This window comes from Falco punctatus, assembly GCF_963210335.1.
Source record: "Falco punctatus genome assembly, chromosome: 10".
Taxonomy (NCBI): domain Eukaryota; kingdom Metazoa; phylum Chordata; class Aves; order Falconiformes; family Falconidae; genus Falco; species Falco punctatus.
The window spans coordinates 4,025,548-4,046,795 of NC_137590.1; the positions used below are offsets into that span (position 1 = coordinate 4,025,548).

General features: G+C 51.8%; 2 protein-coding genes across 3 annotated transcripts in view; one reads left to right on the plus strand and one right to left on the minus strand.

The window, feature by feature from the left end:
* The window catches only part of LOC308071079 (protein FAM83D-B-like), a 441,583-nt gene that overhangs the window by 179,368 nt on the left and 240,967 nt on the right, over positions 1–21,248 (plus strand). The gene's annotated exons all lie outside the window — the stretch shown is intronic.
* On the minus strand, positions 836–21,141 carry MYBL2 (MYB proto-oncogene like 2). Of its 2 annotated transcripts, XM_080405968.1 has the most exons (15): positions 20,503–21,141; positions 19,860–19,938; positions 14,571–14,664; positions 13,306–13,377; positions 12,830–12,922; positions 10,908–11,128; positions 10,591–10,747; positions 9,547–9,813; positions 7,899–8,285; positions 6,132–6,271; positions 5,062–5,161; positions 4,329–4,442; positions 3,648–3,764; positions 3,277–3,423; positions 836–1,599 (listed from the first exon to the last, which is right to left on the minus strand). In XM_080405968.1, the coding sequence occupies exons 4-15, from the start codon at positions 13,360–13,362 to the stop codon at positions 1,471–1,473; spliced, it is 1,929 nt and encodes a 642-aa protein (XP_080262094.1). In that variant the 5' UTR covers positions 13,363–13,377; positions 14,571–14,664; positions 19,860–19,938; positions 20,503–21,141; the 3' UTR covers positions 836–1,470. The 2 variants fall into 2 exon arrangements, with proteins under 2 accessions (XP_080262094.1, XP_080262093.1); XM_080405967.1 differs by lacking the exons at positions 19,860–19,938; positions 20,503–21,141 and adding an exon at positions 15,313–15,458.

A 21,248-nucleotide genomic window follows, 5' to 3' on the forward strand; every position in this document is an offset into this window, starting at 1 on the left:
CATTTCCCAGGATCCAAGGTTTTATTAACAGATTTGTCAGTAAGGCTTTTTTGACTCTATTGCCAACGTTAAGTCACAACCTGAAATGAGATTTATACGGCCCTGTTCCGTTTTTCCACCCTGCAATGGGACTGGGGACAGTGACCCTGTTGAGAAGCATGGGAGTGAACAGACCCCTCTCCCCACATCTTTGCTGTGCAGCCACCCCCAGCCGGAGGCAGATCTGCCATGGTGGCTTTGGTGGCTTGCAAAGGACAGCCCAGCCTAGCCCCAGACAGCTCACCAAAGAGCTGTTCATGCACTGGTCTAACTGGCAAGTTGCTCTTCAGTTTTCTCAGCACCTTTCCAGTTGCTGCAAGTTAATACAGGGCTACAATTGCTACATTTCATCCTTGCCTACGTCAAAACAGGACACCCTATTAACTGTTACTGCAGCAGAACAGCTACACAGATGCAGCTTTGGCCTCCAAAGGAAGAGCAGAAGAGGTTCTGCTACATCACACACTCCTGATGCTCTTCTCCAGCCCACTGCTCTCCACATCCATCCACTCCTGCAGCTTTGCAGAGATCCCAGCCACACTAAGCTCAAAGACACTGTGGCACTTTCCCATGAAGTAGCCAAAATAATTTCTAAACAGCTGATGAAACTGTTAAGGGTTGAAGCGAAACAGTCCCTTCTCCCCATGCTGAGAGGCTAACAGGAATCCAGCAACTTGCCAGGAAAGAAGAGATCCCACATGAAAACCAGTGCTTTGGGGCATCGCCGACCCCAGCACGGCACTGCCTCCCTCCAAGCATTGAGGCCCTGGGCAGAGTCAGAGTCTGAGTGACAGGGTGATGTTAGCACCATTGTTTATTTGAAAAGGGAGCACAGTCCTGGGGAGAGCACCTGCTGCTCGCCTTCTGCGGCACAGCAGTATAGAACAGCCCCACAGGGAGCAAGGGGCCAGCGCTGACACAGGTCACCCCCCAAAGCACATTTCCCATGAGTGTGCAACACCATCCCTCCTCCTAGAGTGAAGAGGGGCCACTCCACCCCCCAGGGAAAACCTGGAGACACAAGACATGCAGGAACTTTCACAAAAGCCATTCCTGAGGTACCAGAGCAGCCAACATGAAATCCAGGCAGGCTGCAAAGCCAGTCTCCACTGCATGCTGCACATGCTGCTCTGAGGTGGAACACGGCTACACGCTTCTACTTTTGCAGAACTCAGGTCTTTCAGAGAGAGGTCTTGCTGTTAACTCTCCACCCCTCATTTGCCTTTCCATAATGATCCCAAAGCTTGCATTCCACACATTAGCCAGCAGTTAGCCCAATTTATTACAATATAGATCTACCTGGGAAGAAAAGGGAAAAAAAATCCACTTCCACACACTAAGGCCTGGCAGAGGATATTTTTTCCTGTGGTTCTCCCTCCCCTGCACTTATAAAAAAATTAAAAAAATAAAATAAACAAGCAGAACAATCCTTCATGATAAGATTAAGGTCCTTGATGTGTGACTCTGTTTCAACAGGCCCAAAAACTGTCGAGCTTTCTCCTGCATGAAGAGTTGGTCTCGGGTTCCACCACAGGCTACCACTTTCCAAGCCCTGGTCATCTACAGAGGGAAAAGGAAGTACACACACAACACAGTTAACTGGAGGACAAACACAATGTCAACATGCAATTTTAAAAGACTGCAAAAATAAATAAAACTAACAACTATCTGCAACCCAAGGGAAATAAAATTTCAGACTTTGGAGCACCCATCTTGCAATCAGGAGGAATTTGCACACCGCCACTTACTCATCACAGCTGAGAATCTTTTCTAGCAAAGAGGGATTACACTCAGCAGTATCCCAGGTGAGTGCCCCATTTCAGGATGACCCACATGCCCTCCCAGGGCTTTCCCTTACTTGGCTCGAAGCAAAAACCCCAAAGCACAAATCCACTAAGGCTCCTTGTGCTCTAGAGGGATGAAAGAAATTCAGGAATAGCTCTGTAGTTTATTCCCATCCAGTTTAATTCCTGAGCTGCTCTGCCCCAGGTCTAGACTGGCCAAAGACCATCCTTAACAGCAACCTGGTGCCTTCAGTTTCAGCAGGGCCCCACAGCACACAGGAAGAGCTGAAAGTCAGGTGTGGTTCAGTCACCATGCACAGAAAGAGCACCCACAAGGTGTTTTTGCACTTAAGGAAAACCCCTGTGAATCCTCTGAAATGCAGCCAAGAGATACGTAGTGTCTTGAGCGGGAAATACCCACTTACACGCACTGTAAAGAACCACAGCTCGAGTTTCAGCTTTTGCTTACAGTAACAACGTCCCACACAGCCACAGCACGGCTTTGGGGCTGATTTAGGTTCAGCCCACAGCTAGGTGAGCTCCTTAATAATTAACTGTCACTGCTAGAAACAGCAGTCCAGCACAATAAATCCCAAGCGCCCAGCAACACCACAGACAGCTCTGCTGTCTTTGGGCAATGGGATTTCATTGCGCACCTGTACTCTGTCACCACACAAGCTGTCTTACTGTCACCTTCAACTCACTCCTAAAGCTTTATTTATATGGATCTATTAACTCAGAGCAATACGACCCTGTCTAGGACAAGAGGAGAAATGGAAGTGCTTAAGTAGGGTTTATTTTGAGAAGGGGAAGGAATTACTCTGGCTAAGGAGTACTTATTTGTCAGAAGAAAGAGCTTTCACAACAGACAACTCTAATCCAGGGACAGATGCAACCCCCCTTGCTGCAGTGTTTCATGAAGACTGAGCCAAGGCTGCTCAGCGAAGACAACGCTGCATCTGGGCTCTTCCTGGGAAGAGTAGCTACCCCCACAGCTGCAGTTTCACCCCCCACTGAGGAAAGCATTTATTTCCATCCTCATTCAAGCTATGAGAGCTCCCATGACTCAGCCGAAGCAAATGCCTGCAAAATCATGGTCCAAATCCCCCCCTCTAGGCCACACTGCCTAACAAAGCAAGGGTACCTCCTCTACTAACGCACTCTGCCTGTAACTATACCATTTTTTTGAAATGTGAAGATTTTAAAGAGAGCATTACAGCCCAGCAGAAAGGGAGGTTTTCCAAGAGACAGAAAGAAGCTGCAGTGTGACACTGCTGGATCAGCATCTCCAAACCTTTGTACAAAGACAGCCCTGACAGTTTGCCTATGCAAATGCCTATGCCTATGCAGGAGCGCACACAGCTTCATCCCCTCACTCCTCCTCCCAAGGAGGGACAAGGGCTGCACTGCCAGCTAACCTCCTAAATGGGAGAGCAGTGGCTGCAGGACTTACTGGTGCTGGTGGTCTGAAATGGCTTGGCATTTTCCTGTAGGACATTTTCTCTGGCTGCACTTGCACAAAGGCTCTGTTGAGTAAACCGCTGTCGTTCTTCCTGCTGGAGGAGGAAAGATTCAAGGATCTTGACAGGAAATTCACAGGCTGTAAAGTGGGAAAAGAAAAGCATAAGGAAACGAGCTCTTTTGCCCTAACAGTACTGATACTTGGCCTGACCAAAAGGCCAGCTACAAATCCAGCCCTTCAACCACATTCACATGTCCTGTTCAAAGGCAGCTGCAGGTGGCAAAGCTCCCACTGCTGCTTGCACAGGGTTTCTTCAGAGCAGAAGGCAGCTCTACCCCTGCTCCGCACACAGTACCCCTCACCTGGGCTCTTTTGAAACAGACAGTCTTGGGGAAGGCAGGCATATTCTGTGTCGTATCTTCATCCACAATATCCAGTGCCAGAGACTTCCGGACCTTCTTGATGGGACTTCTGCGCAACTGGGGGACAGAGAAAAACAAGTATCATCATGAATCAAGCCAGTGAAGTGCCATCTTAAGACCCCAGGGTGCACACCAAACCACATCACCCCAGGTCTGTATTGCACCAGCACCTCAGGAAGAAGGCATGCTACAGCCTTCCCCACCACAGGGCACAGCAGTTTCTAGTGCTCTCCTCCTGGCTCCAAGAGCCACCAGTTTAGAAGAGGAAGCCCCCTTCAATAGTAAAGGAAGGCCACCACAGAACTGAGCCAACAGACTTTACATGCCAGCCCACAGGCTTCTGGGAGCCCAACTTGCCATAGATGCTCCAAGTGTGCCATGGGTCTCTCCTGTAGGTTAGGGACACAGCACCTCCTAGCATGCCCTGCATTCAGCATGAGCCAGGACACAGCTGGCAGTATTTTAAGCAGGCCTTAACCTCAAGCACCTCTTGCTGATTAAAAGACAGCAGCCACAGGCCAAAAAACTTTTTTGCATCAACAGTAGGGTGATCAAAACCAGAACAGCCCTTAACAGCACAGGGTAGCTCAGCAGCAGGTACTAGATGCAAAAATAGCTCACCCCTTGTTTCCTCTTCTGTTTCTCAGGCTTCACATCATCCTCTATGATAAGTTCGATGCCAGCTTCACTTCGAAGTACCTCTTTCAGGTCTTCTTCCAGGTGAGGAGTCTGGGGCTGGTGTGAAAAGGTAGAGAGAGCACAAGACAGTCAGAATCTGTATGCTGAGCAGGCTCATGAGATTCTCTCTTAAGGGATAATGGCATCAGGGCAGCCCACACACAAAGACAACTTATTTACTTCCCAGCTGCAAAAGATAAGATTTCTGCTAGCCTGACAGATTTACAGGATCTCCAGGCCTAAGAGAATCTTACCAGCTGAACCCCAAATGTGCCACCAAGAGACCGGTATGCACAGAAGGCCTGGGATACTGGAAGCCACCATTCCCACAACACACACATTAAGAGACCCAGTTCTTCAGGATCTAGGTAGATTTCTTGCTTTTCCTCAAGGTCACCAGTAGCCAAGCACTACAACCCAATTCAAAGGCAGGTTTTGGCACTTTTAGCCTCTGGTTTACAGAGGAGATAGAAGTCCTGTGGCTACCTATCATGACATGTTCATCACGACAAGGTCCCCTTCAATCCTCCTCATTCCCAGCCTGGCACTATCAAACTGTACTTTGTTATGGTACAGATAACAGTTGGCTGACAACTCTGCTGCAACCCACCCCATGTCCCATTTGCATTCATTATGCTTCTGCCACAGGCAAGTGGCAGACCTGCCCAGTAATTACCAGAGGCCTAATTGGTCCATACTTTTCCAGAGCATTTTTAAAGGGCGTGGGAGTGTGAGGTGTGTTGTCCACCACATACTTCTGATCTGGTGTGACAAACCTGGAAGCAGAGAGCAGGAAAGACCAAGGATCATACACGCTGTAACACACACAACGTAACCCCTGTCCTTCCAAAGCCCTCCCATAGCATGAGCCACCTGCGGAGTCTCACATGGCAGCAAGCAGAAGCACCTCCTGGCTGGACTATTCCTGAGGTGCAAGCAGGGCAAACAGGCACGGAGGAGCCTTTAGTGGGGATACCTTTCCCATGTGCCAGCTATGCTGCTCTACCCTGCCAGCTACAAGCACCCTTGTCAGAAAGCAGTACAGCACCCTGACGCAGGCAACATGCAGCTCTGCAGGGGCCAGCTCTGCAATGCTTCTGCTGGCAGATCTGCTCAGGCCCAGCCTGGGCTTGTGACAGTCACAGCTGGACCAGCAGAAGTCCTGGGTGCAAACGCACTTCGAGCAGCCAAGCCAGCTCACACCACCCGGACAGGGAAGCTGCTCTGGGCTAGGCTGACAACAGAGCAGTTTTGCTAACACAGCCAGCACCCCCTTACACTGTGCTGCTTCAGTCTGCCAGCAAAACACTCCCTGTGCAGAGCATCCCCGCTCGCCTGCCTGGTGCAGTGCCTTGGGTAATCACTGGGGTCAGGCAAAGCAGAGGGTGCAGAGCTAAAGGGATGGATCCAAATAGTTCTTGTGGAAGAAGTCAAATCCCTGCCCTGCTGGCACAGGGCTCACAGCACAGCAATGTTTCCCAGACAAAGATGTGCACAGAAGGCAAAGCCCACCCAGCAGCTGAGCACAATAGTGGTCACTTGGCTGCAGCCCCAGTCAGCCTGCACACTTGTTCCCTGCAGCTCATGGAGGAGCTGTCTTCGGAAGGAAACTGATTTAAGGAAAGCCCCAGCCTGCCCTGCCTCTCACTAGTGCCAGTACTGATACTGGGGGAGGTATGACTGAAATGGACCGGACTCCTGTGCAGAAAAGGACACTGCTCAGGGGAGAAGGAAGAAAAGACTTACGCCGAGCTCTTCTGGAGCAGAGGGGTTTTGTCCCTGTGCAGAGGAGTGGTGACAATCACCTTCTGACTGCACACAGGCGTGGAGGTCAGAGACGGGTTCTCCAGTTCTAGTGTATCCTGTTTGGTCCAAAAGTTTAAGAACTGCACAGCAAAGAAAGAAAAGACACTTCAGTCTCAAGCATCTCAGCACAGTATCGTAAGTCACTGCTTTTTCCTAAATATGAGGAGAAAACCTGAAGTAGAGACAATCCTCCCATACCAAGCAGCACCAGAGGGATCTGTCCCAGTATAAACCAGGATGACTTACAGAATCATGCAGTCCTGTACATGGACACACATGTGAAAGTTGCCAGAAGGTGCCTCATACCTATAAACATTATTCACTTCCCATAGGGATAAGCTAATATGACTACAGGCAGCTACAGAGTGGGACAGAGAAGTCTCTCCTTGCACTGGTCCAGATAAGGCCAAGCAAAATGGTAAAGGAGAGATAATCCTAGCCCAAAGGTTTATTCCAAACTCACAATGGCAAATGTGAGGGAAGTCCATGTAACACAGCAGCATACAAGTTAGCAGATTTTGTATTGAGCTGTCTTCAGCCTGAACTGTGAGAAAACAACAAACCGTCCCATCTCTGCTATGATTTTTCTTCACAACAGCTAGTGACAACTTTACTCCCATAAGGAACAAAGTTTGTACCCAAAAACCTATCAGGAAAGAAAAGCCCATCTGTGTTATATTCACTAATGGTTGAAGCTCAACACAAGAGGCAGGACATCCCTTTTGCCTTCGCAAATTTACTCCAGGCCTTCCAGCATTTTACACTCTGCAGAGCTGCACATTTCAGGTCCTGCTCTGATTTCCCGGTTCTTGCTGGCCTTGCATTTGAGGTCTGCCTGAACCTGAGTGTCAGACTGTCCTGTGGCACACTCCCATGGGCCACCCCAGGCTGCAGAAACAGCAGAAATAAAGGCCTGGAAGGCATGGGTAGGCAGGGTCTGAACAGAGCAGCTGTGGAACTGTGATGGAAAGCACAACAACATAGCAGTCTTTACTCTCTTTTACAGACAGAGCTCCACAGCAATATACGAGACACCAGCAGGTTTGACCACCACAGCGCTCCCAGATGATGTACACTAGAGATCATTTGTGCACATGTGTGTGAACACTTCAGGAGTCACAACAAGGCTTGAAAGATCCCAAATCCCTTTTGCAACAAAGACAAGTTCAGGACAATTTTCCTAAGCACAAGCACCTCAGAGATCTGCAGAAGGCGTGTGCTGCCAAGCCTGCCTGCTCAACTTCACTGGAAACAAACAGGGAAAGCCCCTTTTCACTATTGCCACTCTGCTACCCACAGCTGGGTCAGCATTTCCTCGGTGACAGAAGCATTATGCTCTCCAGCAATCCTGCAGCACACAGGCAAGTAGATCTGCACAGTGGTGCTCCTTCCTCATAGTGGGCAAGTGCCCAGCCCATCACATAGGATAGCTGGGCTCCCCTGACACTACAAGCACTCCCATAGGCAGACACAGGAAGGGCAGCACTGCAGAACAGCAGGGCCATAACCCAGCTCTGCACCTTGTTAGCAAAGACACACACCCTGAACACTGGCACCACCTCATTCAAGGGAGGAAAACCACAAAGCTGGCAGAGCTCATGGGATTACATAGCATTAAGGCAAGTAGACAGAGCACTAACATGCTTATTAGCTCACAACCAAGCCCAAGCAGAGGTGCACAGACTGGTCTCTGTCACTGCTCCATACCTGAGATGGAGAGAAGGGCAGTGTCTTGACAGGAGTGCTCTTGGGCGTCATGCTGTTGCAGGAGTCAAGGAAGGAAAGGCTGGTGCTCGTGGCATTCTCTGTGACAGGGGAAAGGGAGATCTTCCTCTTCTTCTGCCTTTTCAGCACTGAGGGTGGCGTGCCAAAGCTCACCTCTGCGTGCGGAGAGATGGGGATGAGCTCTCCTTTGCTGCTCTTGCTTAGGTCAGAGATGGTGTGGCCATCCAGGCGGTACTCCGTCACGTTGGGCAGGGATTGTGTTGCCTTGCTGGGGGTTTGCCTCACTGGGCTGTTGCTGCTGCTGCTGCTGCCGGCAGAAGGTTCCTCAGGCAGGTCAAACTGGGTCAGATCACACCACCCATCTGGGTCCTGCACACAAGGGAAACCATCAGAAGCAGCTCAGGAAGGAAAGTTGAGTAGCCAACTGGTGCAGATGCAGATATGAACTGGGAGGTGAAGTAAGTTGGGGTATGATTGCACCTGCTTCTGCAAGGAGCCTGGCTAAAGAACAGCTCAAACCCTCCTCCCCTCTGCTGCCAGCACAGTGGAGAACCAGACCAGGGAACCCAACCAGCTGAAAGCTGCTGCCTGCGCATAGGGCAGATTTTTCTATTTACGCAAGGGTGGTTTCCCAGTTCAGCTCACAGCACAGCTGCACAAACAGCTGCACCCCACACAGCAGGGACAAAACAAGCAGCTGGGCGTAGGTCTGGGGACTGAATGAAGCAAATGTCACCCAACACCAAACCAGTCGGGCACATCGATACAGCCGGACACAGGGCTCTGCTGTACCACACACTGCTGAAAGCAGATTAAACATAACTAGACCAGTTCAGAGATCAGCTGCTTCACAGCTCAACCCCACCAATACCCAAAGCACCATACAAGCAGGCCGCTAAGGACCCGTGGATGGGCCGTTGAGCCTTGGGCACAGACTCTCTGTTCTCCTATACACATACAAAGTGGATCATTCACAGATAATCCGCTCATAAGCTTCTGAGTCAGGCTAGGGGCTGCCAAGACGTTTCCCTCTACTGGTAGCGAATGGTTCTGTCGATTCTAGTCAGCCTCCTACCCTGGTGTGCCTCCATCACCCTGGGGATGTCAGTGCTACTTGACTGGCCCAAAATTACTAGTTCCAGTGAAGCTACCTCCACTGAAAGCAAATAGCAGCATTTATCCCAGTGTGAAGGGGTCTGTCCTGCATACTACAAGTGGGCCTGGCCTATTCCCAGTCTGTCCTATCCTATCCCACCCTGTAACAGGAGGGAAAGGAAAGCTCATGAGCATGGGCCTCAATAGTTACAAAAAGGAGAGCTGGGGACAGGGTGGCTGATAAAGGAAGGTGTGAGATCAGGTTTGCCAGCATCTACAACCTCCCACACCCGCAGAGCCTATGCACAAGGACAACCACCTCGGGGAATCTGCAAGCCCAGAGTAACACTGGCAGAGCTGTAAAGGCCTAATCCGGCCCTGGAAGAGACTGTGGGAAGCCACAAGTCAGCGACAGACCCGCCTTCCTCAGGATGCCCATGGTGATGAGCAAGGGGACCCAGTAAGTTCACTCAAGGGAAAAGGGTGGGGGTCAGTCTCCCTACATTACCTGAAGGATCAAGGGTTTTTTACTTACGGATTCAATCATGTCCAGAGCTTCATTGAAGGCTGGCCCAGATGTCAGGTACAAATAGTTGGCAGCTTCAACGACCCATTTGTATGGTGATGTGACGAGCGAGGCATCCTCAGGCACCGCAACATCCGGAGTACCCTCAGCGTTATGCTCTGCCAGTTCAGCAGCTGGCAGCTCTGAGGGTAGCTCCTGTACACCCGTAACCTCCTCGTCACTGACATCCTCTTCTTTTATTTCAGAGATATCAACCGGCCAGTTCGGCAGGACATTCTTTGTGCATACAACAAAGAAAGTCCAGCCATTAGTAGAAACCCAGGGAACAATGTCAAGTCCTGGAGACAAAGAGCAAGAGTCCCTGGACACATTCAGCTCTGCCTGCTCTCCTACCTGCCATTCAGTTTGTTTCACATCCCTGTTCTCCCTCACTACTCTGTCCCAGACACCATCTGAACAGAAAGAAATCCATGCAACATAACAAGCACAGGAATGCTTAACTGGAGATTTCACTTAATATCCCAGGAGAAAGTTGAACAAGGGCTGAGCAGGTAGCACTAATTCTGCATTCCCCACTTTCCAAGAGCTTGCCTTTGACAACTACATGCTTTCTTCATGAAAAAAATAATAGGCTGTACTTGCCCTGCTTCCTTTTTTAGAGGAAAGGAAAACAATACCTCTTCACCATGCCCCCCCACACGGTCTGGAGCAGCCTCCTCCTCCCACCAGCAACAGCACAACAGAGCAAAAAAACCCTTCAGTTTCCAAGACAGACCTGATGCTGGGACTGGCAAGATAACACCACAAGCAGACTGCTGCCCCCCACCTGGATAGCGCACTGGAGCTAACATTAAACCTCTAGCTCCTGGAGGGAGATCTCTCTCAAGAGTCAGCCTCAGAAGGCTGGGGGGAGGCACAGACTGGCTATGTAGACACCAGGCTGTGGCAAAGGCAGCATGAGAGGCAGCAGAAGGGTGGATGAACAGCTCTGATGCGCATTAGCGGAACAGGGGACTGACCCAACTACCTGCTGCAAATGTGCCGATGCAGTACCTGGCTCTCAGCTCTAGTCTGACTTTGGCTCTCCTTGTCATCCACCTCCACAAGCAAGTACAGTGACTTGGACTCCTTAGTTTCATTAAGGAAGCCTCCTGTGTCCACCTTCCGCTTGATGGTGGAGTTCCAGTGATTCTTCACGGCATTGTCAGTCCTGCAGAGAAAGCAGAAAGAAACAGAAATCACCATTTACAGCAGCTCCAAAGCACAGCTAACAGCTCCTACACAGCCTCTAGTCCCATCCTGTGAGCACAACACATGGATTTCCATGGGCCACCCAGAAGTGAAGGCACCAGTGAGCAAAGAGGTCCTACCTCCCAGGCAGCAGCTTGGCAATCTCTGCCCAACGATTCCCCAGGACCTTGTGGGCCTCAAAAATGATGCGATCCTCCTCCTCTGTCCACGAGGACTTCTTCACCTCAGGGTTCAGATGGTTATGCCAGCGTTCCCGGCACTGCTTCCCTAACCGCCCTTTCAGGTGCTTGGCTATCAGGGTCCATTGTTTGGTGCCGTATTTTTTAACCAGTTCAATTACCTTTGAAGAGAACAGGAGTGAAATAAGGAAATGGAATAAAGGAGGGGAAGGTCAATACAGTTATCTTCAGGCTTTGCTCTTCACCCGTCTTGGGACCAGGTAAGGGCAGATAGAAAAAGGCTCATTAGGAGAAAAAGCTGGAGGGATCCAGCACTGACAATCAGGAGTACCAACACTTGCAAGAGCAAGCTGAATTTCTGAACGAGGCTGTTTCCACACAGACATTTTGCCACATGACACCTGTGAATGCTGATGGGTGCTCACAGAAGATGGGGTGGAGACTGGCAGGTGCACCAGGGGCAGACGGGTCCAGATTTAGAAACACATGCCCATTTCTGAACAAGGGCCAAGTGCCACATGCTCCAAGGCTTCTCTCTGCCCACCCTCCTACTGAGGACCTAACCACATGAGACCAGTCCCCATTAGCTCTGCACTGGTCTGCCCACTGGGCACAGCCTCCCTTTAACAGGGTGTCACACCAAGACTAAGCCAGGGCTGCAGCTCCATGCCCTCCTAGCACCAGGACACACAGAGAGAGCACCAAAGCATAAACAAGCCATATTCACTCAAGAGCCACCCACTCTGCCAATTCCCTTTCACCCAGGGCTTTGTCACTTCTGTACGAGGCTCAAGGCAAATGCTTCTGTTCTGAGCCTGTGTTATGTCCACACCACAGTCAGGACAAGAACAATCCACTGCACACAATGTCCAGTGCTCCAAAATCTTAAGAGAGGAAGCTAAAGGGTTCTCAAAGAGCACTTCTACCCTGGCCAGTTGAAACATGCGGGTACATAGGTGATGCTCGGTGCTCTTGGCCCTTAACAAATGTCCCTGCTGCAGAAACTTGACTGCCAAGCCCAAATGGACCAAAGACATCAAACTGAGGCACAGGCCAAGCAGCTGGAGCACTTGCTGGGCAAAGCAACATGCAGTGCCAGGAAGAAAAAGCTGGAGCTCAGCCTGGCAGCATCAGGTCATTCAAAGGGAAGGGGAAAGCAGGCAGCAACTGCTCTGCTGTAGGAAAGCAAAAGGGCATAATGAAAAGCTTCTTTAGGACATGCTTGATATAACATAGATGGAAGGCAAAAAGTCAACTGTTAACAGCCTGTAATGGGACCAAAAGAGAAAGAAATGGGGGAGCAGAAGTGTTACAGAGATTCTGAAGAACTAGGACTTTTTGCAGCAGAAAACCTTGATAAAAGCTGCAACGAATTCCAGCTTTTAAGCACATCAAGATGAGTGTCTGAGCTGGCTCCTCTAAGCTCACTCTGGAATCAGCAGAGAAAGGCTCACAGAAGTCGTGATTCACCTAGCTGACCTCAGACATCCACTTCAGTCTGTCTATTGTGGCACAGGAAATAACAGGTTTATTTTCTCTTAGGTCAAACACAGCCAGGTCATGTAGAGATCTGCCAGCAGGCAGACGAATTAATTCCCTTTTCTGCTCTCTCCCTTGGCAGCCTTCTGTAGCAGTACTGTGTGAAAGGGAGAAGCTGTTCAGCTGAAAAGGCCTAGACCTGCTGCTGCACTTCACAACCACAGCTGCATCAGGCTGCTCAGGACAGGTCAGAGTGCCACTCTCGTGGCCGTCTACCACTGGAAAGAACTACCCACAGCTGACAACAGACCCAAGGGTCTGACACTTCCATGCTCTCTACAGACAGTCACAGTCCAAGACTCAAACTCTCGGCCCCAACTTACTTTTTGGTCCTCCTCTTTGGTCCAAGGGCCCTTAACCAAGTCTGGATTCAACACTCTCAGCCACCGGTACTGACACTGCTGATCGCTGCGGTTCTAGGAAGAAGGAATGAGAATAGCCATGTGTTAGATCAGAGCCTCCAAAAGCCCCTATAGCAAGGGCAGTCCCCACACACAAAGGCTGGCCCACGGAAAACCTGCAGAAGCACACGGACAACACATACTATGACGAGGGTACCAAGCACAGGACAGGAACCTCCATTTCTCACCCCAGCTCCAATAGACTCACCCTTGAAAGTCCTCTATACAAGAAGGATGTCTCCCTGCCCTGAAGGAGCACCATTTTACAGCCTGAAGCTGCAGGCACAGAACAGATTCCCACTGTGCAAGGTGCTGCACAAACACAGAGAACCAGCGCAATGAGCACAAGAAGCAACATGCAAACACTATGATTCTCAAGTGGGCAAGGGGTCACTTACAGGAAAGTGACTGGCCAGGAACTTCCAGTCATTCTGCCCGTAATGCCTTACTAACATCTTCAGCTGCTCATCCTGCAAAGAACAAAGACATCCACTTTCACATACACTGAGGAAACACACAGCACAGGCACCCCTGGGTTGACAGCATCAAGAGAACAAGCTAGATACTTTGAACTATCAACAAGATTTTTTGGGCATTCTGTGTTCAGGGGAGGAAAGTAGCTCACACAGTCCTTCAGCAGTGCTCCAGTACCTGGAGCTCCACTGGAACAGAACATCTGGTTCTGGGCTCTGTAATAGGACAAGCTCATACAGAGAGTACAAAACAAGAGCTCAGCTCTGTTCTAGTATAGTCTGGTTCAAACCCTGTGGCCAAGGCTACCTGCTTATGCAGCCCCAGTACACCTCAACCAGACAGTCCATCTCCCAGCTCAGCCACTGATTCTGCCGAGCCAAGAGAGGTGACTGGTTTAAATGCATCAGCACTGGCTCGGTGGTCTGCTGTGTTTCAGTGCTACAGGGCTCTACAGCAGCTTTCTTGAACCCTGCTATAGCCCAGGTGTGCCTACTCTTACAGCTCACAAAAAGCTTGCTATAGGTGTCCCTGCCTGCGTGCTCTGGCTGGGCAAACAGAGGCATGAAGCAGTTCCCTGCCCAACATGAGCCCGAGGCTTTCATCCTTGCACAAAGACCACCTTACTTGGTGTTCAGATCCCAGGGGAGACAGGACATCTTGTAGTTTTCACACAGAACAAAGATGACTGAGGAACTGGGAGGACAGAAGAGAATACCCCAACTAACTTTAGGCTCTCTACCAGGATGATTAAGCTACAATCCCAACAGCCTCCACACCGAGACCCCCAAAGTGAGCCTAGCTCTCTGCTTTTGATAAAGAAAAGGAAGGATGTTTCCACTGCACAATTCAGCTAGCTAGAGGCCTCACCCATCCTCCGGAACCCCTCTTTGCTCACAAGAGCACTGCAGGCAGCAGATGCCTTGCTCGGGGCTCACATCCTTAAACTAAAGTGGCTGGAGCTGTCGCTGTCCATGCTCCAACTTCAAAATCCCCTGAACCTCCCAGCCTCATCAAGGCCTCAGCTCACATCAGGAAAACCAGACACATGGTCTTCTCCATAGCAAGGCAGCAGGAGGTGGTGTCATGGCCAGCAGGTGAGGACTGAGGTAAAGGTACCCAAGCCCCTGGTGCCATGCCAGATGCCTACACCAAAGCATCTGCTCTCAGCCAGTGCTGGGCTCTCACTCACCTCTTCTTGCGTCCACTTGACTTTGCACCTGCCATCCCGCTGCTCCGGCACATCCAGGTCGGTATCCTGGTAATGCAGCTCATCCTGGTCCTCACTAGAAATGAGTAAATTAAGATTATAATTTCCACCTCTGACAAAAACACAGCAAAGGGAGCAACTTCAAGCATGCAGAGCAGAGCTCCAGATCTCCTCTCTTCCAGCACCAAGCCCCAACACCTCACAGACGTTAACTCAGCCACCCCAGGTCTGAGTGGTCCCTCAGCTTCGGGCTCATGGCCCGTGCCAGCATTTTTGACGCTACCCAGAGGAGGGGAAGGAGCGTCTCGACTGCTGCTCCCTTCTGCCCCTCCGGGAGCACTTTGCACCTACGGACTGGAACCATTTCCCCTCCTTACAGCGCACCAGCCTCCCGGATTGCTGGAGCACAAAAAAGGGATGCGAGGAGCAGCCGAAGGGCTCTGCCATCACCTCCCCGGCCCGCCCTGTCACCCCCCCTGCCCCGAGCAGGCAGAGCCGGCCCCTCGCCCGGCTCCCGGGTGGGAGCAAGAGGAGCCCTCGGCGCGGAGCCCGCGCAGCCCGGGGCCGCGGCCCTGCCCGCAGCGCAGCCGGAGAGCGGGAACGGGCCATCCGGGGGGTGGCGAGGGGCGAAGCGGAGCCCGGAGCCGCCAGCCCCCCCCCCGGCAGCCCGCCGGGAAGGCGCGGGGCCGGCACACGCAGCCCCGGCGGGGGGGGCCGCACTCACCCGCGGCTGCGGCGCGTCATGGCGGGCCCGGCCCGGGCGGCAGCGGCGGCGGCGGCACTTTCCTATCTCGCGCCAACGGCGCCCCCCTCCCGCGCGGGGCCGGGCCGCGCATGCGCGCTGCCGCCTCCCGCCTGCACAAAGAGGCGCGCGCGGGAGGGCGCCCGCCCGCCCCGTCTCCGGGGGCGGCCCCGGCCCCCACCCCCTCCCCTCACACCGAGCCCCACCTTTGCCCCAAGCTCACATCGCCCCCCCCTCCACACCGAGACCCCCAAAGTGAGCCGCAGCGGGCAGCCCTGGGCGCAGGGCAGGAGAGTCCCACCCCGGGTCCCCCTCACGCTGCAGCCCCCCGGGAACGTGGCTCCGGGCGGGTCTGGGGGGCACAGAGAACCCCTCGGGGCGCAGCTTGGCTTAGCTCTAGAAAGCGGGCTTGCTCCTGCAAGGCACAGCAATGGTCACAAGCCACAGGACCCCCAGCAGCTGCCTCCCATCCAAACGGGCAAAAAAAAACCAAATTAAAATGAAGCACCTTCCCTGCGTTGCTTGAGCAGCACCTCACGCCAGGGCTGCACTCCGGGGTCCCGGGGCTGCGCGCACCTCCCACGCTTCCCACCAGAGGTGGCTGCCATGGAAAAGCTCAGCTCTTCCCTGCGTCCGGGCAGCAGCACTGTCACAACGCGCACGGAAAGCGGGACAGAAAAAGCAGCAGGAGCATCTACCCCGGTGACAGCCAGTCCCAGACACACTGGGACTCTGCACACACCATCCTGCAGTGCTGCTGTTTTCACGGTGCGTGCTGCCTGTGCACACAAAGCACGCGCACCTGCTGGTGCCCACATATCTGCGTTCCACCTATGCACACAGATGTTCCTGGCCTGTTTTAGAGCAGGCAAGACAAAAACTTAAGCAAGATGTTACCTTGTGGGGACCCCACCTGAGCACTGGCTCCAGGCAGGAAGGCTCCACGTGTCCCCTTCCTCCTGCATTAGGGGAGCACAACCCCTGCAAAGACCCCTCTGCTCTCCAGGCTACCTGCTGACAGGGTCCTAACAGCTAAGCCCCCACAGAACCCCCTGGCCTTCAGCAGCTAGCCACAGCCCACAATCACTGCCCCGTGCTTAAAAAGAAGCAAACAAAAGCCCCTCCCTCTCCCAAACTAGCTTAAATAGGAAATTAGCTTGTTAATGAATTACCAGAACTATAAAACTGCTACAAGCATCACTGGCAAAAAAAAACCAGTGGGACTTTTAAAGAGAGTCTCTACAGAAGCTAAAGGTAAAGAATGTTTCTTAGTCTATTCTCTTAACATGTACTTCATATTTCTCACATACTAATATGCTTAAATTGTGTTTAAGGAAAAGGTAATTTAGTCTCTTAAAGAAGACTTTTGTTTTAAACTGACCATATAGTCCTCTATTGCAGTACATTCAGGAGCTTTTTTTTTTTTTTTTTCTCTAGTTGTAATGTATTTGCTGTAAAAATGGTTTTAGGTCACAGCAGTTCTCCTTTCCCTGTGGGGGTGGCTGGAAGGCAGCTGCTGACTGAGCTAGCGGTGAGAGCTTCTCTCCCAGCTAGAAGGGGAGCACAAAGGAAGCTCCTGCCCATGGAGGAGAAGGCCACGGTGTGTCATATGCAACCTGCTGGGGGGCCTGTCCCCAGGGACCTTCTCTGGCGCCCTGTGAGGGCTGCAGGACACCACAGGTCTGCGGGTGGAGGTTACCATGTGTGGAACTAAACATAAGATGAGAGCTGTTTCTCAATCTCTCCTATCCTAACCAGATCAGGTTTATTCTCAAAGGAACTCAACTCTAACTGGGGTTAATAGCCCTCTGACTTGAGGAATGAAGATGAAGTGTCTCATCTCTAGGGAAAACAAGCACTATCTTAGTACCACTAACTGCTGGAGAGGTTTACTGAGACTCTCTATACCCCATACAAAGTTAAGAGTAGTGGTATACAGGCTGAGGCTGAATAAATACAGCTATAGAGAGACTCCATGATGACCTCCAAGCAATAAACTGCCTGTGGTGCAGTTGTGCTCTAGAAGATAATGACAGGCTGGATGCTCACCTGCTTGTCCTAGATCCTGCTCAGCTCTTCATTCTCCCAAGTAAGACTAAGCCAGGATTTTGCAGAGAGCAGTCTTGCTACTTTAGGTGCACAATTTGCTAGTGAACAGTAATAAACAGAAACATGTTTATTCTGACAGGGGTGTTCTGGTTTCCACAGGCCTGACAGTGGTGGAATTCTGCACCATGTCTACCAAGAGGGGCAGTACCAGCATCCCAATCATAAAGGATATCCTAGAAAAGGGATTTATGGCTGGGGCCTCCAGCCATTCCCATTCTTCTCCTGTCCACACTTACTATGTGGACTCAGACACCTGGGAGCCTCTCATGGACTTGGAGAATGCGACAAAAAGCAGTTCTCTGTGTGTTGTCAAGCAGTCAGAATCTCCAAATAGCTGTGTGAAGACCAACCTGCACAACCTGACCCAGGGCATCTCTGACCCCAGTCTTGTCTGCTTCTGCAAGAACCACCGTGACCTGGCTGCCTTTGACCTGTCTGGTTTGCCCTGTGAGCACCCCAGCAGAGCCGGCTGCCTGATGGATATGGTGTCATGTAACACCTCCACACCATGCAAGAAGGAGCACCCCAAAGAGCTGGAGAGCCTGCTCTCCAAGAGCACCAACCTTGCTGGTGACCTCTCAACCCTTGGGAAGATACCAACACCCAGATGGGAGATCTCAGCAATAAAAGCCCCGCTGGATACCAGCCTGTCCCTTGATGCAAGCACCGAGGAGTTACGGTTACAGGACATGCCAGCCCTGGAGACCTCTGTAGTAGCTCCTCTGGCTTGGCCTGGTGCCTTGAAGCAGCACCCTGCGCTGCTGCACAGGTCTGCCACCCTGGACGCCCAGCCAGGTGACCCTGAGCCCACCCCTGGGTGTCTGCACCAGGCACCGTGAGGCCTGGCTCAGCGCGGCGGGGCTGCCAGCCATGCTAGGGCACCGCTGCTGGGGCCCGCTGCCCTGCGCGGGGCCGCTGGCATCACCCGCCGAAAGGCTCAGCCTCCCACCCTGACCCTGCCAACTGCTGCGGGGCAGCCCAGGCTGGCGATGGCAGCCCCCCCCCCCCCCCGGCCCTGCTGGCCGCCCCCTTCCCCCAGCACTGTATTTTTGTAGTAACGCAATAAAGGTACGCATGGCGCTCCGTGTGCAGGCTCGGCTGCGCCCTGCCCGGCCTGCGGCTCGGCTCCGCGCACCGCGGGCGCAGGGCCCGGGCCGAGGCCGCAGCTGCCGGCAACACCCCCCCGCGGGCGGCCGGCGCCTTCCCCGCCCGCGGAGAGCCCCCGGCGGCCCACCGCGCCCCGCCGCCCCGCTCCACCCGCCGCGGCCGGCTGAGGAGGGGCGAGCCGCCGCCGCAAGATGGCCGGGCGGGGAGCCCCGCGGCAGCCGCCGGCCCGGCCCCGCTCCCGGGTGCGCGGCCCCACCCGCCCCCGTTACCTGGCAGAGGGGCCCGGGGAGGCGCCGGTGGAGGAGTGGCGGCGGAGCGCGGCCCCGGCCCTCGCCGCCGGGCCATGGCGGTGGAGGCTGCCGGGGCCCGCCGCTGCCCACGGGGAGCGCGGGCAGGGAGGCGGCGGCCGGGGCTGGGGATCCCTCTTCTGGCACGCAGGGAGAAACACAGCCGGGGCGGCGAGGCGGCTCCGCGCCCTCACCGGGCCTGCCCCGCCGCGAGCTGGGCGCGCAGGGCCGCCACGGCCGCAGCCTGGCCCCAGCGCCGGGGGAGAGGGACGAGCCCCCCAGCCGCCGCCCCCCCGGCACGGCTCCGTGAGAGCGTCCCACCTCCCACCGGCATTCGCTCTCCCTCCTCTTCCTCCTCTCCCATCACCGCCTACAGCCCTCGCAAAATCAGGGAGAATTGCCGGCCAAAACCACCTTCCAGAGCATCACTGACAAAGCAACGCACACTCCTCGCCTTTTAGGGACAGATTAAGGGGTGAGCAGTCATGTTGCATGAGCATAGAGACAATAAAAGAAAGCAGCAAGGGTTGCCTGGAACCAACTTTTGTGAAGCACAGCAGTAATTTCATGAATATATAAACTCCATGGTAGCTGTGTGCCTAACCTTGCGGTGGCCTAGCCTCACTTCTTGAAAGCCCTCAACCACTCATACTGTTTCAAAATTCTGTCAATCAGCCATAAACTGTATGTGTATCATATTCCCACAACCAAAGCAAGCACTTCTGTTTACAAAACAACAGTTTAAATACTTCCAGAGGGTGAGGGGACAGCTTTGAAAGATACGAGCCTCCATGTGTGTGTCACACCAGAGCTGGGCAAAAGAATCCATCCATTCAGCAAAAAATGTTCTTCAGTTGTCAGAGAGGCACCTCAAACAGGGAGCTGCTTGTACTCTCGGGCTGCTCAGATGACTTTTTTTCTAAAGCATGTTACAACATCAGCAACAGGTGACAAAACTCAGAAAAAGGGCCTGGAAACAGAAAGTGTTTACAGTTTTAAGTATAAACACCACAAAACAGTACAAACCAGATCTATAACTAGCAAGAGGACCACGGGGTTGTTTGGTTCAGCCGCGTCTGTGCTGGTTGACTGCTCGGTATTGATACTGCAGAGGAAAGATTAAGCTTATTGTGTAAACCTGTAGCTGGAACATACCAAGTACTCTGTGTGACAAACACAACCACATCCTTAAATAAAAATAAATGAAAGAGGAAGAAATGAAAAATTTCAAACATGCTGCTGTGAAAAAAGAACGTCTGCAGTGCAAGAAGAGATACAACCATTTCTGCTAGCATGATTTTAGCACATCTCAACTGGTCAGTAACTTCACAGGCACTTTGGGGCACCTCCGTTAGAAAAACCTGTGCCAAGCTGACAGGCGAAGCATGAAGCAACATTAAACTGAAAACATTTTTTGTGGGAAGAAAGTCAATCAGATCTTTTGCAAAAAGCAGATTTGGTGTTAAAAAACACGGCAGAGCAAGACAGAGCATAGGCGTCATAAAGGCTGCATAGAAGCCTTGAGTGGAGGAAGAATTTGTTTTAACAGTTGTGAATGTCAGACTGATATCCAAAAAACGTATTTAAAGTGCAATATCAGTGTTGATATAAAAAATGTCCTTGCAAATAAGACACGTGGTGTTAATGATATTGACAAATCTCTTCTCACCACTCATATCCTTGGTTTTGCTGTGTATTGAGCTTCAACATTTCACGGTCAATGAATTTCACTTGGATTTCCATTCTTGTGCAACACCTGGCTCACTATCGCTGGGAATGGGCTAGATATCAAATAACTGTAAGTAAAACTATTCCTGAGTTTCTGCACAGTATCACATTTTCTTAATAATGATCCATTAAAGCTTAAAGTCTTTTTCGTCCAAATGCTGTCCCTTCTTTTCAAAATTATGTATTTCCAGTCTTACATGAGGCAGCTTTCTGCAACAATGCCATTACTGCTTAATTTCAATTCTTCCACTCCCTTGGAATAAATGTTTTACTTCTACAGGAACAAACCCACCTCTGCTTGGTTCACTTTGGCAGAGAGACAAAGGGAGGCTGCCTCGGGGTGACAGACTAGCGTATTTTCAGCAGCTCCTGCATTTATAGCTGTATTTTCTTTTCCACAGTTCACAAACCAAAGTAACAATCTTTCCCACAGTGCAATTAAGGACTATGTATGCACCAGGAGAACCCACAATAAGCTTTACTACAAGAAAATAAATACTAGAGCCAGAAAGAAGGACCCAAACCACATTTTCTTAGTACAAGTTTTTTTTTCCATATATAAAAAGAATTACAGTTTCAATAAAGAAGTAGAAAAATAGGAAATTATTGGAAAGTGCTTGCAAAATACAAGCGCTTCCTCAAAAGCATTAATTATCCAAAATGACATGTAAATGATCCAAACATTCA